Raw genomic sequence first — 24,502 nt, forward strand, 5'->3', positions numbered from 1 at the left:
TTTGTTATTCTTACTGAGGTAAGATGATATCTCATAGTTATTTTGATTTGTATCTCTCTTAGAGCTAGGGATTTTGAACATTTCTTCATGTGTTTGTTTGCCATCTGAATATCTTCTTTGGTGAAGTGTCTGTTCATATACTGTGCTCATTTCTCAGTTGGGTTGTTTACCTTTATCTCTGCCACTCTCTTCATAACTAACCTTCTTAATGCTCTTTTTTGTTGTTTACCGGCATATAATACTCAGTTAAAGTGAGCTTCTTAGAATGTTCATGTCCTGTTGTAAAACAAAGTATTTGAACAATTGATTAAAAATCCAGTTTATTTTAAAACTTTTAATAATATCACAATAGAAAAATGTTAATAATGTCTGTTCTTCCTGAGTCCATGATTGCAACTACCCGTCAGTCCATCTCATTGAGGGTCCTCCTTCTTCACTGACCCTCTGCTTTACTGAGCATGATGTCCTTCTCCAGGACTCGTCCCTACTGAAAACATTTCCAAAGTATGTGAGATGAAGTCTTGTCATTCTCAGTTATAAGTATCAGAAGTGCCTGGGCAACATTTTAGATGTCGGCAGTGACACAGTAACACTTGAGTATAGATTGAATTTATCCTGTAAACCTACCTTTGGTCTAAGTTAAGTGTTATAATAAGCAAAGAATTTGGTTTAAGCTGTGAATTGGAATTAATACTGATTTTCATCACATAAAGGTAACGATAGTAGGAATACTAATTTAGTTGAGGGTATATAGTTGAAATATAACCTTGTGCGTTATGATTTTGAAGAGCTCCTTCCTATATCTCTTAACAAAGCATGGTAGTTCTTTCTGGGAATCAAAGTTTCTCTGTCTTAGAATATACTGTCCTTTGGAGTGTGTTTGGAGATGTAAAGCACTAAGTATAGTAGTTGTTGATTGCTTTCGAGTTGAGCACAACTCATAGCAAACCTATAAACAAAAGGCCTGAAGCCTTGCTGTAACTCTTGTCATTTCTCAAGTTCATAGAGTTTCCAGAGGCATGTGGTTTAGGAAGTGGATGCTACTCCTGCCACAAGCAAGACCTGGCTGATGTCAGAGGGGATGTGAAATTGAAAATACTTCCATCCATTGCTTACATAGGCTAGAACATTACATAGAGTAGTGCCGGAAGTTCATGCTGTTTTAGAAGAGTTGATGGCTCCAGGGATACCATTGCTTATGTCAAATGGATTCTGGCTGAAAGTATAGAATATCAGAATAATGTCTATTTGTACTTTATTTGACTATGCAAAGGCATTTGACTGTGTGGATCATAACAGATTCTGGCTAATATTGAAAAGAATGGTAATCTCAGAACACTTATTTGAGCTCATATGAAACCTGTTCCTAGACCAAGAGGCTGTTGTGCAAATTGAGCAAGGGAACACTTCATGGTTTAAAATTAAGAAAGGTGTGCATTTGAGTTGTATCCTCTCTCTATACCTATTCAGGCTGTACGGTGAGCAAATCATTGGAGAAGTTGGACTCTATCAAGAAGAATGTGGCAACAGGATTGGAGAAAGATTTACCAATAAGCTACATTTATGCAGATGATACAGCCTTGCTTGCTGAAAGTGAAGAAACTTGAAAGCTTCAGAGGTGCATGTCAACATCAAGAAGCAAAAATTCTCACCATTGGACTGATAGGCAACATCATGATAGAGAGAGAAAAGATTGAAGCTGCCAATAACTTTATCTTGCTTGGATCCACAATCAACACCCTTGATACCAGCAGTCAGGAGGTCAGGAGATGCACTGCACTGGAAAGTCAGGGACCTCTCCAAATTATTGAGGAAAAATAATGTTAATTTGAGGACTAAGGTATATCTGATTCAGGCCATTATCTTTTCAGTCACTTGCTGAGAGCTACACAATGAATAAAGATGAGAGAAGAAGAATTGACGCCTTTGCACTGTGGTGTTGGAGAAGAGCATTGAACCTCCCAGAAACTGCCAAATGAATAAACAAATATGTTTTGAGAAATGTGCAGCCAGAGTGCTTGTTGGATGCAAAGATGGCAAAGCTTCATCTGACATACCTTCAGCATGTTGCAAGAGGCTATTCCTTGGAGAGAAACATCATGCTTGGAAAGGTGGAAGGTCAGCAAAAGAGAAGAAAACCCTCAACTAGATATAGTGATGCCGTGACTGCAGCAGTTGGTGTGAATGTGTCAGAAATTGTGAGGATGGTACAAGATAGGTGTTCATAGGGTCGCTAAGAGTAGTTCTTGACTTGACAAGAAGTGTAGTTTTAATTAGTTGTAATTTCTGGCAAACTGTTATTGTTGTTATGTGCCGTTGAGTCACCTGCGATATATAGTGACCTAAGTACAGTAGCTCTGAAGCCTGTCCTGTCCTGAGCCAGTCCCGCTACCAACCCCCATCTCATCCAGGGTCTCCCTCTCCTGTGCTGTCCCTCCACTCTTCCAAGCATGATGTCCTTCTCCAGGGACCAATTTCTCCTGGCCACGTGCCCAAAATATATGGGGTGGAGCTTCAGAATCATAGCCTCCAAGGAGAGATTTGGTTTCACCCTCTCCAAGACGGAGTTATATGTTTTCTTGGCAGTCCATGGTATGTTCGAGACTCTTCTCCAGCACTACAACTCGAAGGCATCTGTTCTTCTTCTGTCGTTCTTAGTCATTGTCCAGCTCTCTGAAGCATAACCAGTAATTGAGAAGACCATGGCCTGCATTGGGTGCACCTTTGTCTCTAGACTGACATTGTAGCTCTTCAGCTCCCTGGAAAGGTCCATGACAGCAGATTTTCCCAATGCAATTTGTCTTTTGATTTCCTGATATTGGTGCTAAGAGTGTTGATTGCGGATCTGAGCAAGCTGTAATTGCTAACCACCTCGATCTCTTGTCCCTCTATCATGATGCTGCCAGTTGGCCCAGTGGTGAGAATCTTTGTCTTCTTGATACTGAGTTTCGATCCATATTGAAGACTACAGTCCTTGACCTTTTGCAGCAAGCGCTTCAGGTCTTTTTCAGTTTCAGTGAGCAAGGGTGTATCATCTTCATAGTGTAGGTTGTTAATGAGTTTTTCACCAATCTTGATGCCACACTCCTCCGAATGATCTATTCTGCATTCATATTGTAAAGGCTTATCTAAATAAAAATGTAATAATAAACAAAACATATGTTATTGTTGCTAGATGACATTGAGTTGACTGACTCAGCAGCCTTGTCTACAACAGAATGAACCTGTGTCCAGTCCCATGTTATCCTCACAGACCCTCTGCTTTACCAAGCATGGTATCTTCCCCCGGGTACTGACCCATCTTGATCACATGCCTAGAGTATATGAGATGAAGGGTCACTGTCTTCATGTATAAGAAGTATTCTAACAATACTTCAGCTAAGACAGAGTGGTGGGTTGTTTTGTTTTGTTTGTTGTTGTTTTTTTTGAAGCTGAGGGTATATTCAGTTGTATTTGCCAATATCACAATTCATTGGTAGCAGTTCTTTGGGCTTCATTATTCATTGCTCAATTTTCAGTGATTGCAGTTCAGAGGTAAATGAAATCTTGCATGACTTGAGTCTTTTCTCCATTTATCATGGTGACATTCTTGGGTCCAGTTAGGAGAATTTTTGTTTTCTTTATTTTGGGCTGTCATGCTTACTGTAAATATCTTTGTTTTCTGTATATAAAGTTGCATCATCTGCATACAAAGTTTGTTATGAGATTTCCTTCAATCCTCATTGTCATATTCTTCACATATTTTAGTTCTCACATTATTTGCTCATCCTACAGATTAAATAAGCATGGTGAAAAGATACAACTATTGTGTACTCCTTTTCTGATTGTAAATCATGCAGCATCCCCTTGTTCAGCTTGAATGATTGCATCTTGAGCTATCAACAAATTCTGTGTGAGCACGCTTAAAAGTAGTGGAATTCCTATTCTTTATAGAATATATTATAATTAACAAACTTGACTGCCTTTGGGTAGGCAATAAAAAAACAAGTAAAATCTCTCTGGTATTCACTATTTTCAGCCAGGACAGACCTGATATCAGTAATGCTATCCCTCATTCCGTGGCCTCTTCTAAATTCAGCCTGAGTTTCTGGCTGTTCCTTGTAGATGCACTCGCTGTTCCAGCTGCTTTGGAATTATCTTCAGCATGACTTTGCTTGGATGTAATATTGATATTGTTCTGAAGTTTCCATTTCTGTCAGATCACCTATTTTTCCGTTTTGGAATGGACATAAAAATGAATCCTTTCCAGCTGATTGGAGTGTTATCTTCCAGGTTTCTTGGGGTGGAGGTGTGAGCACATGTAGGGCTGCATCTATTTGTTAAAACACTTTGACTGATTCTCCTAGAGCTTTGCTTTTCATCCTTATTTCAATGCAACTTGGATTTCTTATTTCAGTACCACTGGTTATTGATCCTGTGCTACCTTCTGAATAACTGAATAGCAACCAATTATTTTTGGTATAGTGATTGTGTATTCTTTCCATCTCTTTTTAATGCTTCTGTTCTGTGTTTTGCTTATAACATCCTTCAGTGTTGTTACTTAAGGATTTAAGTTTTTCTTCAGTTCTTTCAGCTTGAGAAATGATGGGCATATTTTTTCCTCTTGGTTTTCTAACCCACTTTGCACATTTTGTCACAAGAGTTTTGCGTTGTCTTCTTGCATTACCCTTTGAAATCCTCTATTCATTTCTCTTATTTTATCATTTCTTCCTTTTGCTTTATTTTCCTGCATTTTGGAGCAAGTTTCAGAATCTCTTCTGACGTTCCTTTTGCTCTTCTCATTCTCTTTTTAAATTGGCCTTTTGCTTTCTTCCTGTATGATGGATGTCCTTGATCAGCTCTTTGATCCTTTATATCTGTGTGTCATATATGTTCTTGAAATGGTCTGTGCATTCAGCTAAGGAATAAACATACTACTACTGTGGCTCTCTTGCACTCGCTTCGTTTTCTTCAGTTTCATCTTGAACTTACATAGGGATAATCGATGGTCTATCTCACTGTCAGTCCCTGGCCTTGTTCTGATTGATGATATTTCAAAGGAATAGAATATAGAAAAATATTCAATTCTTTATTAAAGAGTCTCAGGCTTGCTTTTAATTGTTTGTGGTCAAACATTCTTCTAAGTCGTATAGCCCTGGTGTGTCCACTTGCTGCACAGAAGTAACTTGTCGTTGTTGTGAAGCCAAACACTGTGACACTGATGTGTCAAATGCAAGAATGGTTACCCATGGTGGACAGTGTTTGGTGGAGCTCCCAGGTTAAAACAAGCTTGGAAGCAGGAGTGGCATCCACTTCCACAATAGCTTGTCTCGGGACAGAAGTTATACAGGTGTCCAGGACTTTGATTCATAGGGTCGCTATGAGTTGCCTACAACTTGATAGCACTTAACAGCAACAACAACAACAACAACAACAACAACAACAACAACAACAACATCTTCTTCCACAGTTGTCGTTTGTCTGATTTTGTTATTTTTAAACTGATATGATCTATGTGTTTGTGTATGTTGTTGAATAAAAGAAATTTTTGATGAATATGTTGGGTTTGTTTTTTTTTTTAAATATGTTGGTTTTGAAATTCTATTGTTTGACCTTTGCCGTCCCTTTCTCTTATCAAGGCCTTGTTTTCCTGCTGATTTCCCGTTCTACTCACCAGTAATTATTGCATGTTGATTGCTTTGTGATCAGTTTTAGAACGCAGAACTTCATTCTCTTTTCTTTTGACTTCAGTAGTTGGTGCATAAATTTGAATAATAGTAGCTGTTCTTCCTTGTAGACATATGGATTTTATCATTACTGAGTGTTTTACTTCAAGGAGAGATCTTGAAATGGGTTTTTTTTTGACCATGTATGTAACACTATTCCATTTAGTTTGTTATTTCTGTCATGGTGAACCATATGATTTTCCAGTTCAGAATGGTCACTGTCAATGCATTTCAGCTCAGCAATGTCCAGAATATTGATCTCACATGCTCCACTTTATTTTTAATAATTTCAAATTTTACTTAATTCATACTTCCTCTATCCCATGTTCCAGTTATGGATGTTTCAATCTGTTTCTGCTCATTTTGAGTCACGTTTTATCAGCAAATGAAGGTGTTGAACATTTTGTTAAAACACCACAGATAAAGGTAAACAACCCAATTACAAAATGTGCATAGGATATGAGCAGACATTTCACCAAAGAAGACATTCAGATGGCCAAAAAACACATGAAGAAATGTTCAAAATCCCTAGCTCTAAGAGAGATGCAAATCAGAACAACTATGAGATATCATCTCACCTCAGTAAGAATAGAAAAATTTAACAGAACAGCAAACATCAAATGCTGGCGAGATTGCGAAACCTTTATTCACTGTTGGTGGCAGTGTAAAATGGTGCAACCATTCTGGAAAGCAGTATGGTGCTTTCGCAAAAAGTTGCAAATAGAACTACCATTTGACCCAGCAAGTCCATTACTGGGAATATACTCTGAAGAAACCAGAACAGCCACCCAAGCAGATATCTGCACACCCATGTTTATCGCGGCTTTGTTCACAATAGCAAAGAGTTGGAAACAACCCAGGTGCCCATCAACAAATGAATGGACAGAGAAGCGGCGGTATATTCACACAATGGAATACTACGCTGCATTGAAAAACAAGGAACTCATGAAATATTATACAGAATGGGTGACCCTGGAGGACCTTATGCAGAGTGAAAGAGCTCAGTCACTAAAGGACAAATACTGCATAGTGCCACTGTTATAAAACAGGACTGATATTGGGGGTGGGGAAAACTGAGAGGGGATATATAATGTACATTGCATTAAAACAGATGAGGGGGGTGGGAGGGTAGAAAAGTGCAACAGTGAATGAATGGAAATCCAAAATCTCTGTAAATGTTCATTAAAATTAATAATAATAAACAAACCAAAAAAACCCAGTTGAGGGAGAGAACTGCTTGAAAGGGATATACAAGTAGATACTATTTGCATGACAGCAGTCCAGAATGGGAGCTGCATAGTAAAGTGTACTAACAATGAAATAATTTTCTTTTTCTTTTCAAAGAGAAAAGCAAACTGGGGAGGAGGAAGGTGTACAACAGTGCATGAATGGAAATCCATGTTCTCTATAATCTTTCATTAACATCTCAAAAAAAAAAGGGAAAGTTTTGTTACAGCCATATATTTAAGGATGACTGGAAACCTCGCATTTCCAGTAATGTTTTGAATACCCTCCAGCACTTTATCAGACAATGTTCTGCTGCTACCCCTATAGTTTTCACGGATCAGTTCTCTTTGAAATGAAATTGCCTAGTCATTTTAATTTTCTTTTAGTCTGGAAGCTCTGCTGGAATCTGCCTTCACAGGTGACCCCAATTGTATTTGAAGTACTGTTGACTTATTATAGCAACATGTGAGCCACCAGAATATAGCTGACTGCAGACAAGTGGACCTTCCAGCCTTTTACTTTGAGATTTTTCAAACCTCCAGAAAACTTGTCTAAGTACTACAGTCTACTTCTGTAAATCTTTAATCAGTTGTTAAATTTATACTGAATTGACATTCTTTCTGGGAACTAGTGTTATTATTATGGCTCATGCTTTTAAAACTTTGTAATTCTTTTCATTGCCAGGGCAGAACACTGACATCTGGTTCAAAGCCATCTAACAAACGGACCAAAAGCATCTATACCCCTTTGGAGCTACAGTACATAGAAATGAAGCAACAGCACAAAGATGCAATTTTGTGTGTGGAATGTGGATACAAGTATAGATTCTTTGGCAGTGATGCAGAGGTAAGTTGTTTTTTCCCAGATATTACTTCATGTTTTTCTTGTCAAGGAGGTTAGAAGATTCTTTCAAATCTTTTAAAAATTTTATGACATTACAAAGTTTTATGTATAGAAGTTCTGTATATTCATGATTTATGAATTTTCATAGCGGTGAATGTAAGTATATTTCACTAGCACCTTAACTCCATTAGCTGTTAGCAGGATTTCTTTTTACTCCTGTCTTCTTTCTATGAAAAACTAATTAATGCAACTGATCCAGTCAATGGTCTTCTCAATTACTTGCTATGCATCGAAGAGCTGATCGAAGAGCTGGACAATAACTAAGGATGACAGAAGAAGAATCGATAGCTTTGGATTGTGATGGTGGAGAAGAGTCTTGAACATACCATTGACTGCCAAGAGAGCAAATAAATCTGTCTTTGAGGAGGTGAAACTGAGTTTTTCCTTGGAGGCTAGGATTTTGAAGCTCCGCCCCATATACTTTGGGCACTTGGCCAGGAGGGACCAATCTTTGGAGAAGGACATCTTGCTTGAAGGGTGGAAGGACAGTGCAGTAGATGAAGACTCCAGATGAGATAGATTGATATAGTTACTGGGGTAATGTAGGTAGGTGTGTTGGAGTCAGTAGACTGGCTCAGGAGAGGGCTGTCTTCAGAGCAGTTGTACATAGGGTCACTATGGGTTACAGACAACTAGACAGCACATAACAACAATAATAGATTTGATTCATTATCCTTTGATATGTTATTTCAAGTATAATGGAAACTAAACACAAACATACTCTTTGGTGAATGTTGACTTGTTGGGCAAAGTCTGGAGACACCTATTAGATGTTAATCCAGTACCTTTCAACCATCAGAAATTTATTAGATGAATAATTTAGCTAGTGAATCATAGTCATGTAAGTATCAATATTTCCTTGTAAACACTCCAGCAAGAAAAATTATGAGGTGTATAGAAGTTCTGTTTAGTCATGACTTAATTTTCATAGCTGTGAATGTAAGTAATTTTAGTGGCACCTTAACTCCATTAGCTGTTAGCAGGATTTCTTTTTAGACCTGTCTTCTTTCTATGTATTGTTGTTGTTATGTGTTGTCAAGTCACCTGCGACTCATAGTGACCCTATAAACAACAGCTCTGAACCCTGCTCTATTATTCTGAGCCAACCTTATTGTCTCTGGCACACGTACACCCATTATCCCAGTCACTGAGTCAATCCATCTCTTTCAGAGTTTTCCTCTCTTGCACTCTCTCTAAACTCCCAAGCATAATGTCTTTCTCTAGGGACTGGTCCCTTCTTAGTCTACACATACATGTTGTTGGGTACCATTGAGTTGGAACTGACCCATAGCTGAACCTCAAGCAGGTTTTCCAAAACAGTCATAAGGGAGGAGATTGCCCATCCTTCTCCAGAACAGCTGGTGGATTCAAACTGCCTTTGGAATTGCAGCGCAGCTTCTTAATAACATGTGTATCCCAAGTTTGTGCTTTGTTAAATTTTCTCAAAGAGAACAGGCTCTACAGAGGGAATCTTAAAATATAAATTTACTGATAATTTCTTTTAAAAATTTTATAGATTGCAGCCCAGGAACTGAATATTTATTGCCATTTGGATCACAACTTCATGACAGCAAGTATACCCACTCACAGACTCTTTGTTCACGTGCGCCGCCTTGTGGCAAAAGGATATAAGGTCAGCTTTGTCTTCAATTCCTAGGAAATAAAGATGGGATTCTCTTTCATAGAGTTGAAAAATACACGTGTTCGAGTGGTGGATTTTAATTACTTTTGGAATTAGACATTTTCAAGAAGATTGAAATGTGTTGTTGGCTTTATATCTGTGAGTTTTGAACATACTGTTAGATGTTTAGGATAAAAAAAAATTCTTTGAACCTCTGTTTCTAAATGGTCTGGTTATACTTGTAAACATCCTGAGTAGTTAGTTATTACTTAAGCTTTACATCTCAAAACTGTGAAATAATTTATTTATTTTAAATGTTTCAAAATTAACCTAAAACTTTGAAATGTGCCTTCCTCACTCCGTCCCTCTTTTCATCTTATTTCAAATGTATTATTATTTTGTGTGTGTGTGTGTGTGTGGTTTTATCAAATATATTATTTCTTATATTTGTTGAAGGTGGGGGTTGTGAAGCAAACGGAAACCGCAGCATTGAAAGCCATTGGGGACAACAGAAGTTCAGTTTTTTCCCGGAAATTGACTGCTCTGTACACAAAATCTACCCTTATTGGAGAAGATATCCTTTGTGAATTGAATTTTTACTGAAATGTCGTAGGGGATTTGTTAGATGATATGTGTCTCTTTGAAATATTTGGCTGTTTTTTAAAAGTGCGTGTAATTTTGATCAGATGGAATGATGGGACAGTATCCTCTCCTTTGGTGAGGGTAGGGTTGGTAATGCTGGAAACAAGTGTTTATCAAATACCGCCAAGAAAGTGGAGTTCATCGTATTTTAACAGAGCTCTGTCGAACTCTCATTGCTTTTGAGTCAGAACAGACTTAAAGCCGGCCCTCTAGTTGGTTTTCAGAGGCTGTAAATTGCAAGAGAGGACATTGCCCATCTTTCTTCCAAAGAGCAGCTGGTGGACTTGATCCACCTGCCTTTGGGTTGATAGTACAACTGCTTACCCACTAGACCACCAGAGCTCCCACAGCAAGAAAAGTTAGTCAACCAGAGAATCTGATTAAAAAGTGCTAGCAGTTTAAGCAGCTGATTTGAAATCACATTTTTCTCACACCATTTGTGGGTGGTGAGTAGATGCTTAAGACTGACAAACTTTTCAAGGCCTTACTAAAATGGGACTTGAAAAGACCTTATTAGCTTTAAGATGTGAAAAGACCTTATCAACAAATGAATGGTTAGAAAAACAATGGACTATTATGCAGCATTGAAAAATAATGAACATGAGCCTGGAGGACATTATGCTGCTGTGTAATATCTCAGTCAAAAAAGGACAAGTACTGTGTCACACCACTGTTATAAAATAGGATAGCCATGGGTAATTGAGGAGAAAATGGGAAAAGAGTGGATAAATATCAGTGCTGCAGTCAATCAGATGAAGGGAGGAACTGTCTGAAAGGAATATATTACAAGTGTGACCACAGTCTGAAACAAGGAGTGCACTGCAGGGAAGGGTGCGGGCAGGGGGGAAAATGTACAACAATGAAAAGAAAAACTTTCAATGTTTGGGGAAAAATGTGAAAAGACAGCAAAATCAAAATGAGCACCCTTTTAAAATGCTTATAAAACACAGTAGTAGGCCATGTTCATTAAATCTTAATTAACTTCATGAAAATTTTATTACTTTTGAAAATGCATTGTAAGTGTTCTGATTTTACAAGAGCCTTCTGTGTGCTGCACAGTGATTACCCAAATGTGCAGTTATTTATAAATTAAATTAGTTACTTAACGCGAAATAATTTCAAAAGCATAGTTATAAAATATTCTTAATTTAAAAAAAACACATAATTGTAAGCTAAATGATATAAATGTGCATTAAAAAATACTCACTCTAGAGTAGGGGCAGATTGAAAGAAGAAAGGCTAAATGATATTTTGTGAAAATAGTATTTTTGTTATGGTTTATTATGTATCAGCTCAATTAGAGACTAGCCTAGAACTCTGAGAACCGCTGTGTCTGTAAGAAGCATGAGGAGTGTGCACCAGCCTTTCCTGATGGACCTGCAGGCCAGTCACAACTTCATGGGCTCTAAATGGATCAGACTGTCAACCTAAACCAAAACCAAACCACTGACGCTGAGTTGATGACAAGAGTGGAATGATGGCATAGGATTCCCAAGGTATCAGTCTTTATGGAAGCGGACTATCTCATCTTTCTCCTATAGAACATCCGTTAGATTCAAACCGTCAACTTTTACGTTAGCAGATGAGTACTTAACTGCTACACCAGTGGTTTTCTGGTTTTCCCCGAGTCTGAGCTGCTCATTCAGAACCGCTTCTGCTTTGCTGTTGTAGCTATTCTCATTCTCATTGTCTTCAATGAGAACAGACTCATCGCTGATTTGCATTCCATGCGTTTCTGAGACTGTAAATGACACAGGAAGAATCTCTCTCCCATGGAGCTCTTGGTGGATTCAGACTGCCAGAGGTTAGCACTGCAACTTCCTGTGGGGCCATAGCCCTAGAACTCCCTTATCTACTCAAATATCACAGCTAATATCAAGCTGTCTAGGGTATCTTCAGATGAAGATATAGTGAACTGCTTCGTATTCTCTCTGTGTGTGTATGTATACAAGTTGTTGTTGGTGTGTTGTGGAGTTGGAATCGACCTATAGCTCACCCTCCAGCGGATTTTCAGAGGCAGTAAATCACACAGGAGGAGATTGCCCATCCTTCTTCCGTTTATCAGCTGATGGATTCGAACTGTGTGCCTTCAGGTTGCAGTGCAGCTTCTTAACCACTGGGCCACCAGAGCTCCTGGACATAGCCCAGGTTAAAATCACAGGCCAAACCACTGTTGAGTATGTATAATGTATTCTTCTAGGTGCTTTGAACCAAACAAAACCCAAAGTCATTGCTTTCAATTAGATTCTTACTCAGGGCGACCCTCCATCAGGATTCTGAGGCTACATATCTTTACTGGAGGAAACTATGTTGTTCTCCCTCAGAGCAGGAGATTTTTCAGACCACTGACCTTTTTGGTTGATAGTCTGACAGGCTATGTACTGTGCCACCAGAACGCCTTAGCTTTTTTGGAAGTGAGGAGCTAATAGTCATCTGATTGTGTCATAACTGAGGAGGGACGAGGCTTATGGCTATGAACAGAGTAAGTCAAAGGAATGAATTACTGTATGGAAAATTTTTTTGCACAGAGCCAATTATCTCCTAAATTTCTGGGAATCATTTTCAAGGAGAAAACAGCTAATGGGAACATAGAATCTCTTTTTCTTTAATAAATATTACATGTGAATCCCCTCATCAAGCTGGATGATGCTGTAAGTGTTGAGGAAATAACGACTGATACTTCTACCAACTATCTGCTGTGTATCTGTGAGAAGAAGGAAACTGTTAAGGACAAAAAACAGGGGAATGCTCTTATTGGCCTTGTGGTAAGTACTTTGTGGGTGAAGAAGAACTAACTGCTCAAATCATCTGCTTTGCTGCCCTTAAATACTAGATTTCCTTGCTTTATTGAAAGTTATGCAAAATTAATTGCATAAGTAGCTGTGATGCTGGAGAAGAGTGTTGAATATACTATGGACTGCTAGGAGAACAAACAGGTTTGTCCTGGAGAGGGTGAAGCCAGAATGTTCCCTGAAGTCAAGGATTCTGAAGCTTTGTCTGACATATTTTGGGCATGTTGCAAGGAGGGACTGGTTCTTGGAGAGGGGCATCTTGTTTTGCAGAGTGGAGGGGCGGCGAAGGAGAGGAAGACCTTTGATGAGATGGATAGATTCTGTGACTGGAGAGGTGGGAATAAGTGCATATAGAGCTCTTGTACATAGGGTCGCTATGAGTCGCAAGCAACTTGATGGTACATAACAACAACAGCAAACATTAACTATGAACTTTGATAAATGTCGATAGTTATAGAAAGGCTTCAGGCCTTTTGTTTATAGGGTCTCTATGAATTATGCTTGACTTGATGGCAATCAACAACAATCAACAGTCAACAAGAAGAATTAACTAATTCTAACTATTGCTACTGATTTCTAACTTTTGTCATCAGCAGCAATGACAACAGGCATTTTTACAACCTCGGTGTCTCCAGTACCTTTAATACCTTATTTGAGGTGCATGAACTCGGTGCTAACTTGACATTTGCTTAAGCAACAAGCCCTTCTCTCTGGGCGTTAGCGTTACGCTTGCAGTTGTTTGGCCCTAAATGATTTTTTATCCTTGAGAAACACGTTTCATCTGGCCATGAGAAGGTTGACCCTATCAACAAATAGCAAGGCTGTTTGCTTTCAAGCTTTAACAGATGCAGTGTGCCTGCTTGTATTTACCTGAAACTCACTCGAAAGAGCACAGTTGCTAGTGTTCAACTCCTGCTTAGTGTGGTCAGAAATACTCTCGGGTCTGTTCAGGGTTTGTGAAATAGGGATAAAGAAAATGAAAAATGATAGTTTAGCCCTCAAGCATTTTTTAGGGCGTGTCCCATTCTTTTTATTTTAAAAAATAATTTATTGTGCTTTTGATGAAGTGTTATGTAGTAGTTTAGGTTCCTGCTAAGCAGTATCTAAACACATTATTCAGTGACAATCGCTACATTATTCACAACCTGTGGACTTTCTCAGTATTTTCATTCTGGCTCCATTTTACTAATCTGATAACCCTACCCTGTTGCAAGTTTATCTTTGTTCTAAAATAGTTGTTGACTATCTCATATATGTAAATTTTGTTAAGGAGCACAGTGCTGATGAGTGATAATTAATCTTTTGGGCTAATCGTTCCCCCCTTCTTGTTGTGTGCCATCGAGTCGGATTCGACTGGCACAGGAGGAGACTGACCCTCCTTCACCAGCAGAGCATCTGGTGGATTCAGACTGCATGCCTTCGAAATTTTAACACAGCTTCTTGCCAACAGGCCACCAGAGCTCCCTGAGCCATTTTTTTTTTTTTGCCACAAGGTGAACTCAGGGGTCAGTTTCAGTTCAGAGTTTAAAGGTGTCTTGGGGCAATACAATAGTCTTGAGGAGTCCTCCAATTTCAACAAGTCTGTTTTTGTTGATGTTGGAGTCGAGTTGGAACCAACTCATAGCTGACCTTCTAGCCTGTTTTCAGAAGCTACAAAATGCACAGAAGATTTCCCATCTTATTCCGTCACAGTAAATAGTGGATTCGAACCTGCTGCCTTTGGGTTGGCAGCAAAACTCCTTACTCACTAGGCCACTAGAATATGCTTCAACTAGTTTGTTGTTGTGTACTGTTGAATTGGAACCGACCCATAGCTGAGCCTCCAACAGGTTTTCAGAGGCAGTCAATTGCATGGAAGGAGATTGCCCTTCCTTCCCCCGTAGAGCAGCTGGTGGATTCCAACTGCATGTCTTCGGGATTGCGGCGCAGCTTCTTTCCTCTAGGCCACCAGAGCTCTCTTCAACAAGTTTAGTAGATCTGTATTCTCATTCTCTCAGGATCATAAGAAGTAACTTTAAGTCAGCATGCTTATTTCACTGTACAGATTATTTACTTGAGATTTATTCAGAGTTGGTTATCTTTTTTTAAATAATACTTTTAATATATTTGTTTAGAGTAATTCAGTAGCAGTTTACTTATATTCTGATAGTATGATCGGAGCCTTTCTCATTACTTTTAATGATATGACTACTTAGATCTGGTAAACTAAGCTAGTACTTTGTAGTTTACCAGCTGATTACATGTTTATTTTCTGATTTGATTTTTATAAAAACCCAGAGCAGGAAGTAGGCTGATTTATTCTTATTTTCAGAAGAAGAACTGAGGCCCCAGCAATTTGATGCTGTCTGGGTTTATAGCTCCAGACTTTGTGCTAAGGCTGGCTCTGACATCCCATCCAGCATAGTTCAGGTGAATCCGAATCCTTCTTTCAGACTTGTTGTAAATGGAGAATGCAGTATTGACTCTATCATCTCAACCACTGCCAGGTGGGGAACGTGTACTTTCTATCATGTTGTGTTTTTATTTCTAGGCTGTGCAGCCGGCCACAGGGGAAGTGGTGTTTGACAGCTTCCAGGACTCTGTTTCCCGTTCTGAACTTGAGACTCGGATACTGTGCCTGCAGCCGGTGGAGCTGCTGTTGCCGTCTGACCTGTCAGAGCAAACAGAGACGCTCATCCGCAGAGTAACTGCTGTTAGGTAAGTTGGCCCTGCTGCAAAGTCATGCTGATTCAGAAACCTAGACTCACTTCTAAAGCTGACTCAACACTCAGTGCCATCAAGTCAATTCGAGCTCATAGTGACTCTCAGTTCATGTTCAGTATCTTTATCTACTGAAGGGCCCTGGTAGTTTATTGGCTGAGCACACAGCTGCCAACTGAGAAACTGGCGGTTCAAACCCAGCAGCTTCTCTGCCTGGGATCATGTAGTATTTTGCTACTGTAAAGATTATAACATTGGAAACCCTCTGGGCTTCTGATCTGTCTTCTAGTGTCAATTATGTCTGTGGTAGTGGTTTAACTTTATTTACCAGATCAAAGAGCACATCTCTTATTTATGAGGCAGTGTCCTGTTTGTTAGTGACAAACCAAGGAAGAAAACATGGCTGTGTTCCATGTCTATCAGCTTCTCATCCAGTTGAGGGGATGTGCGTACTCCTAGCTGGATTCATGATTCATAAATCTCACTTGACAGTGTCTAGTTGAGAGAGGAGAGACCAGAAAGGTGGGCTTGGGCTAGAATAAAGACGACTTTATATACAGGTGGTGCCTCATTTACAGTGAGGCTCTGTTGTCAGTTCTACTGTATGTTTAATACTACTTCCCCCCCTTCCATCTTCACTGTTACTGTCTGTAGTTATCAGTATCTTTAGAAATGCCGTCTTTATCTTTAGGGGTTAGAAACATTACATATAAATTTACAGATATATTTTCTTTCTTTTTTTTATTATTATTAAATTTTATTAGTTTCAATGAACATTCACAGGGATTCTGGGCTTTCACTCCTTCATTGCCATACCATTCTCTCAACCCTCCTCCCCAGTTTGTTCTTCTTCCCCGCCATCCGAATGTCTGTTTTAATTGTCCAATTGCCACAGTGCTTGTCAAAGTCAGTTCTGATTAATCTCCTTTTTCGGTGTGTCCTTTGCCATTCCCTATCACTCCTCCCTGAGAGAGACTTCCCCCTGATTCATAAGGAAAAGGGGATGGCGTATTCTCTTAGCTACTTCCTGCTGAAAAGGGACGCTATGGGTTTCAGGGTGAAGGTCTTCTCTCACTACTCTAAAGGGCCCCTTTGGCAGTAGGAAACACATAGACTATTATGGAGATTGATTTTGGAATTTAGATGCACTCTTATTGATTGTGCTTGGCCGTACATGTTCATATCCTTGAAGATGTATCATGGGGGTGTTGCAACCTAGAAGACACAAATTTGACTAACAAGTTATAAGTACATGAGTCAAAAATTATGGAAAAGTAAAAGAAAAGATTCTTTCATTGTTTTACAAACCCTCCCCCAGGTCCCCTCCACCATGTAGCCCTCGCTCTAGACTCCTGTGATGACAGAAATACCTAGTTATATATCTCTTTTAAACAGTTTTCTCCCTCCTCTGTTTCAGTGCAGTATACATTATTGAACCCATCTTACTCAGTCTCTCCCCAACCCCAAGGACAGTCCCATTCTACAACAGTGGCATCATGTAATATTTGTCCTTTTGTGTCTGGGATATTTCACTCAGCATAATGTTCTCCAGAGTCAACCATTTTGAATAATATTGCATGAGTTCCTTGTTTTTTAATGCAGCATAGTATTCCATTGTGCGAATATACCACAGCTTCTCTAGCCATTCGTTTGTTGATGGGTACTTAGGTTGTTTCCAACTCCTTGCTATTGTGAACAAAGCTGCAATAAACATGAGTGTGACAGATATATTTTCATATATACATGTTGTTGTTATTATATACCAATGCGTTGGAACCAACTCATAGCTGATCCTTCAGTGGGTTTTCAGAGACTATACATTGCACAGGGGAGAGTGCCCATCTTTCCCCTGTGGAGCAGCTGGTGGATTCGATACATATGGAAAATGTTCATTATGAAATTTACTTCAGCTAGAGAAGAGTTAGACCATGTTAGCATTTTGCCAGTTGTAGTAATAAATCCATCTGTGGAGGGTCTGGAGTCATCGGGATTCTCCCTGGGAAGGGGGATGGTTGCCAGTAAGAAAATGAGTACAGATTGCCTTTATGGACCTTTTGGGCGTTTTCTTCATATATTTCAAGAAATCATTTCACTACCTGAAACTCTGTGTATTGACTTTAGTAAAGTGATTGATATTTTAGTAATAGGTGCATGTTTTCAGTCTCCTGACGCCTCTGATTTAGCAAACTAGATTTGTGTTGTGATACTGTTTTAAACAGTAAGTCATAAAATTGAATGTTTGAGAATGATGAAAATCAGCAAATTATACACTGCAATATTGCATGTTGCAGCGGGTTTTCAGAGTCAGTTAATCATATGGGAGGAGATTGCCCACCCTTCTTCCTCAGAGCAGCTGGTGGCCTTGAACTGCATGCCTTTGAGATTGCAGTGCAGCTTCTTGCCACCAGGCCACCAGAGCTCCCTAGTACGTATTTTTAAATTGTGGTTTGAGTGAAAGTTTACAGAGCCTGTTGGTTTTCCATTCAGCTGTTCATGTACAGTTTATTTTGTGACATTAATTGCAATAGGGAGTTCTGGTGGCCTTGTGGTAAAAAACTGCATTGCAGTCCCGAAGGCACACAGTTTGAATCTGCCAGCTCCCTGGGAGAAGAATGGCAGTGTCTTTTGTGGATTGACGGCCTCTGCCTCTGAAAACCTGCTACAGGAGGGGCAGCTGTGGGTCGGTTTCAGCTCGATGGTACATAACAAACAATTGTAATACCCACTATGTCAACACGCTCTTGCCACTTCCTTCTTATGGTTTTCGTTTCCATTTGCCCTGTAATACTGCCCCTTCTTGGTCTTTTGCACTGTAAACCTGAAAAAATGCCACACTTTTCATCTTAAGTGGTTGACTCGTCTAAGGCGTGAGTGCCCCTGATGGTGGTGTTCACCCTATTGGCTTGTTTGACTCACAGTTGATTCCAGAGCTGGGTTTTGTTCCAGGCTTAAAGATTGACTAAGGACCATAATCTTGGGACATTTCACAGGTTACTTTTAGACCAGAAAGCTTGGCCATTGTTAGTTATTTTATAGGTTTGCTTCTTGAGATTGGCATAAGATACGACAGGGTTCAGATCTATTTTCACAGGGTTGCTATGAGTTGTACTTGATTTATGGCACCTGCCATCACCACAACCCACCGTCACCAGCAGCAGCAGCAACAACAACCACTGTAAAGACTAGATCTGTCTTAGAAGAAGTACAGCCGGAGTACTCCTTGGAGATGAGGATGGTAAGACGACTTCTCACATGTTAAAGATACTTGTTGTTGTTAGGTGCCATCAAGTTGAGTATGACCCACCTGTGAACAACAACTCTGATCTTAACTGTGAACAACAGATGGAAATCCTGTTCTACCCTGTGCCATCTTCACACTTCCTGATACACTAGAGTCCATTGCTGCAGTCACTGTGTCAGTCCACCTGGTTGAGGGTCTTCCTTTCATTTCCTGACTCTCCAAGAATCATGTCTCTCTCCGAGAATAGCCTTTATTTATTAGCAACATGCCCAAAGTATGTGAGGCGAAGCCATATCATCATTCTTGCTTCTAAAGAGCCCTCTAGCTGCACCTTCTCTAAGGCAAGAGAATGATACTATATTTGATAAAGCAGAAGGTTGGTGAACAAGAGAATACTTTGTTGCCTTTGAGTCTGTACTGACTCATAGCTGACCCTCCAGGAGGTATGCGGAGGAGGAGATTGCCTGTCTTTCTCCCTTTGAGCCTCTGGTGAACTCGAACTGCCCACCTTTTAGTTGGGAGTGCAACTCCCAACCCATCAGTCCCCCAGAGCTCCCTTACAGGCAGGGCCCTCAATAAGATGGGTTGACACAGCTGCTGCAGCAGTCAGTGCAAGTACAGCTGAGGCTGTGAGGACAGCGCACAATTGGGCATTTTTTTCATTGTTATATTGAACAGAGGGTTGTGTAGTTACTTAAGAGCTCCAAAAAAAATATTAAGGTATTTTTGTATAATTTGTTTTGACCACTAGAGGTCTCCAAAGGATTTTATATTTTGTGAATTGATTCTCCAACTAGATTACTCACCAACTTTACGTTTATTTTATCACAAAATACAGACTTATTTACTTTGCATCTGTGTGCAGTAGTACTAGTCAGAAGTGGTTGTTGTTGTGGTTAGGTGCCGTTTAGTATGACTCATAGTGTGACCTTATGAACAACAGGCCTGAATTCTGTCCTGTCCTGTGCCATCCTCACCATCTCTGATATACTTGAGCCCATTGCTGCAGTCACCATATCAGTCCATCCTGATCGTGGAAGGTCTTCTCTTTCGCTTGCCCTGGACCCTTCTGAGCATGATATCCTTTTCCACTGACTAGCCTCTCCTAACAATATGTTCAAAGTATGAGAGACAAAGCTTTGTCCTGCTTGCTTCCAAAGAGCACTATGGCAGTACCATTGCCAAGACATACTTGTTTGTTCTTTCAGCAGTCCGTGGGATATTATTTAGTCCTCTTCTCCAACACCACAACTCAAAGGTGAGAGTTCTTCTGTCATCCTTATTTATCATCCTACTCTCAGAAACATAGCAAGTAAATGAAAAGACCGTGGTCTGAATCAGGCACACCGTAGTCTTCAAACCAGCATCCCTGCTCTTCAGAATTTTGGAGAGATCCCTGACAGCACACTTGCCCAAAGCCATATGTCTCCTTAATTTTCTGACTGTTGGTACTGAGGGTGTTGATAGTGAATCCAAGCAAGACGAACTCATTAACAGTTCCAGTCCTTTCTCCACCTATCATGATGTTGCTCACTGGCCCAGTGGTAAGGACCTTTGTCTTCTTGGTGTTAGGATGCAATCCATAGTGAAGGATGTAGTCTTTGATCTGCTACAAGCGCTTCATGTTCCCTTCATTTTCAGCAAGCAAGGTTGTGTTACCTGCATAGTACAGGTTGTTGATGCGTCTTCCTCTGATCCTGATGCTACATTTTTCTTCATAGAATCTAGCTTCACAAATTATTTGCTCAGCGTACAGATTGAATAGGTCTGGAGAAAGGATACACCCCTGAAACACACCCTTCCCAATTTTAAACCGTATAGTGTTTCCTTGTTCCATTCAGCTAACAGTTTCTTGATCTAGGTATAGGTTTTGGATGAGCACAATTAAGTGTTCTAGGATTCCCATTCTTTTCATAGTTTGTTGTGATACACGCAGTTGTTATTTTGAAATAATAATAAATTATCATTTTTTACTTACATCTCTTATCTTTGTTTATAAACAGATATTTAAATTTTCAATCTGAGTTTTATGAAATCAGCATTACTGTTATTGATGATCTATCTCCAAAAAATACTCAAGAGCAACAGTGTCTCTCTGGAGACTAAGGTGCGCCTGATACAGGCCATGGTTTTTGCAATCACTTGTTATGCATCAGAGAGTTGGATAATGACTAGGGAGGATAGAAGGAGAATTGACGCCTTTGAGCTGTGGTGCTGGAGAAGAGTATTGAATGTACCATGGACTGCCAAGAAAACAAACAGATTCATCGTAGAGAGGATTAAAACAGGCTGCTCCTTGGAGGCAAGGATTCTGGGGCTTTGTCTGACATACTTTGGACATGTTGTAAGGAGAGACAGGTCTTTAGAGATGGACATCATGCTGGGTGGAATAGAGGGACAACGCAGGAGGGGAAGACACTCTATGAGGTGGATTGATTCAGTGACTGGGGCACTCGGGATGGGTTTGTCAGAGGCAATGAGATTGGCACAGGATAGAGTACGTTTTAGGGCTATTGTACATAGGGTCGCTATGAGTCGCAAACAATTCGATGGCACATAACAACAACAACAATCTATTTGTCATAAGAATATAGAAAAGCAACTGGAAGACAGTGAATTTAAGCACTTGCATTAACTACAATTAAAATTGCTTTAAAATATTGGTTGTTGATTTAGAAATATTTATAAACTGTTAAGAGAAAAATTCCTGGATGCAATAAATTTGTTAATATATACTAGGCTTCAAAGTAAATATTGGAGGAAGTGCAAGCAAGATACTCTTTAGAGGCTTACTCTCAGGATGACAGAAGAATTGATGCCTTTATGCTGCGGTGTTGGAGAAGAGTACTAAATATCCCATGGATTGCCAAAAGAACAAACAGATATGTCTTGGAGAAAGTGCAGCCACTGCTTCTTGGAGCAGGGATGATGAAGCTTCATCTCACATACTTTGGTCATGTTGCTAGGAGAGGCTGCTCCTTGGAGGCAGATGTCATGCTTGGAAAGGTGGAGGATAAGCGAAGGAGAGAAAGACCCCTCCCCCAATGAGATAGATTGACACAGTGACCTCAGCAGTGGGTGCAAGTGTGTTAGAGATGGTGAGGATGGCACAGGCTAGGGCAGGGTTCAGATCTGTCATTCACACAGTCGCTAGGAGTCATACTCAACTCAGTGGCAAATAACAACAGTAGTTATACATGATGACTTTAATTTGTATTCCGTAATGACTAAGGAATCGTGGTGGCACAGTGTGCTAAGCATTATATTGCAAACCAGAGTCTTTGATTTGAATCTTCTGGCCTCTCCATGGGATAAAGGAGTCAGTCCATTACTGTAATGATTTAGTCTCAGAAATCCTTTTAAGTAGTTTTACACTGTGCTATAAGCTTCCCATTTGTTGTATAGATTCTCTGAGTCGTTGACATGGTCGCAGCTCACGACAACATGGGGCCACTATCAGTGAGAATTAGCTTGTTGGAAATAGGTTTATTTAAAAAAAATGACTAAAGAGATGGCATGGTGTATTATGTATTGTTCTGTTACAGGTTAGTGGTTCAAATCCCCCGGCGGCTCTAAGGGAGAAAGACTCGATGGCAGTGAGTTTAAAGATGTTTAAACTCATTTTGTGTGCTTATTTATCATCTCTGTCATCAGTAAAATATCTTTTTTTTTCTTGTCCATTTTATGATTCAATTGTTGAGTTTTTAGAATTATTGTATATGTATGTGTATATTCTATGTAATGGTCCTTTATTAGATAAGTAGTATGTTTTTGTTGTCTCCCGCACTGTACATTGTCTTTATTCTCTTCAGAGTCTTTTCAGAACAAAAGTGGTAATTTTCAATATTTGTGTGTGTGTTCGAATCCGATTAAGAAAAAGAAAACTCTACTTCAAATTTTTTTTCTAATTCTAACATCTTTTCTTTTTCAGTGTCACCTAAAATTTAAGCATGTCAGAATATTGTTTAAAAAAACCACACCCCTTTCCTTGATGAATCAGATATTTAAGCACCAAAAAAGTAGCAACAGAGTGTTGCCAACTCTTTGTCAAAATGCTATGATATGATAGCTAGACCTTATTATCATGTCAAAAAAGTCTTATTAAAAAAAAAATTGAAGTTAAAATCCAAAACTCCTTGCAGGGAACTCAGTATCAGGGCAATTCAGAGAGCTGGAGAAGGACATGAATCTTTTGGGGCACCCTGGGAAGAAGGGGAGTGAGTGGCCCTGAGTGAAAACTGGGTAGAGGTGAGTTGTGCGGGGCATCAGCCGCACGACGGAGGCAGAGTTTTGCTGGTATGTCTGCCTGAATCACTTTTCAGTGGTTCACAAACAACCATTTTCTATATTCACAGTTAAATATTTACTTAAAGTGTATTGAAAACGTGTAATTAGGGAATCAAACTTGTGATTTCATAAATTTTTATGGCGTAGAAAGAATCTTAAATTGGCATTTGGGTTGAAAAGTGTAAGTTGGTTTAACAAAAACTTCCCCAGTTAGAGTGGGGATATGTTTTGTAAGATGTGAAAAAATCTGACCTTTGATGGCGCTTAATGTGACATGAGGGCACTGTGCTCAAATGCTTTGTAGGGGTGGTGTTTCTCACCACAATTAAAGAGAAATACAAGGATTTGGGAACCCCTGGGGCCGTTCTGCTCTGTCCTGAAGGGCCACTCTGAGTTGTAGTTGTTTGAATAAAAGTGGGGCTTTGTTGTCTTCATAAAACCACCTTTGCCATTGAATTGGAACCTGCTCAAGGGTGCTTCATGGAGCTTCTGAGAATGTGAATCACACAGGAGGAGATTTGAGCTCCTGGTGGATTTGAACTCCCAGAAAGGTGTGGCCTTTGAGTGAGCAGAGAAACTCCTTAAAACTATGCCACCAGTTATGTGCCATTGAGTGCAGTACAGTCCATAGTGACCCTGTGAATAACAGGTATTAACCCTATTCTATCCTGCATCATCCTCAATTTCTGACCCTTTAGAGCCCATTGAGCAGTTCTGCCAACTGCTTTAAAGAAAAAAGATGAGCAATCGCCTACATTGCCACTTACAGCCTCTGAAAACTGGAGGGTCGGCTATGTGTTGGTTCCGACTTGACAGCACTTAACAACAGTTACTATTCAAGAATGTTTGCAATAGGATTCACCTAACAGTGAACTATTTTGTGCAACTCCTCAGAAATTCACTATAACCACTTGAACAGAATAAATGCTGTGTATACAAAATGGGTTTATTGCTAGCAGCTAAATAATTCTAGAGCCCAGTTGAGGGTTTTCCTCTCTCTTACCGGCCCTCCATCTTTCCAAGCATCATGTCCCTCTCCATGGAATATGCTACCAGAGTTCCCTGGAATCACCAGTAACATAGAGGAACCAGCTTTGCTCAAAGCAGTCAGGCAGAGCTTTCCAGAAGTGTTATCCTTCTGGAACTGAGACGTGGAAGGATGACAACAGATGAAGGTGTAAAGAAGCGTTACTTTCTTAGGAGCAGAAACTCATTTGGCTGTGCTGCTCTGTCAGGTTGAGCTTGTCATCTGTCAAGCAGATACAGGGCTAGAAAAAAGGTGAAAAATAACCAATCAGGAGGAAATAGTGTCTTGAAAGGAGTGCTGGGAAAGGGTTTTCTGTGAAAGAGACTGATAAGAGTTGGCCAGAAACAGGAAATAGAT

General features: G+C 39.8%; 1 protein-coding gene across 1 annotated transcript in view; it reads left to right on the plus strand.

The window, feature by feature from the left end:
• Positions 1-24,502, plus strand: part of MSH3 (mutS homolog 3) — a 292,985-nt gene that overhangs the window by 15,599 nt on the left and 252,884 nt on the right. The window contains exons 4-8 of the mRNA XM_006889888.1: positions 7,617-7,778; positions 9,352-9,468; positions 9,913-10,030; positions 12,718-12,863; positions 15,421-15,587. Coding sequence (XP_006889950.1) covers positions 7,617-7,778; positions 9,352-9,468; positions 9,913-10,030; positions 12,718-12,863; positions 15,421-15,587 — 710 coding nt within the window. The remainder of the gene's footprint in view (positions 1-7,616; positions 7,779-9,351; positions 9,469-9,912; positions 10,031-12,717; positions 12,864-15,420; positions 15,588-24,502) is intronic.

Source organism: Elephantulus edwardii, unplaced genomic scaffold (genome assembly GCF_000299155.1).
Source record: "Elephantulus edwardii isolate Elephantulus edwardi_28Jun2011 unplaced genomic scaffold, EleEdw1.0 scaffold00082, whole genome shotgun sequence".
NCBI lineage: Eukaryota > Metazoa > Chordata > Mammalia > Macroscelidea > Macroscelididae > Elephantulus > Elephantulus edwardii.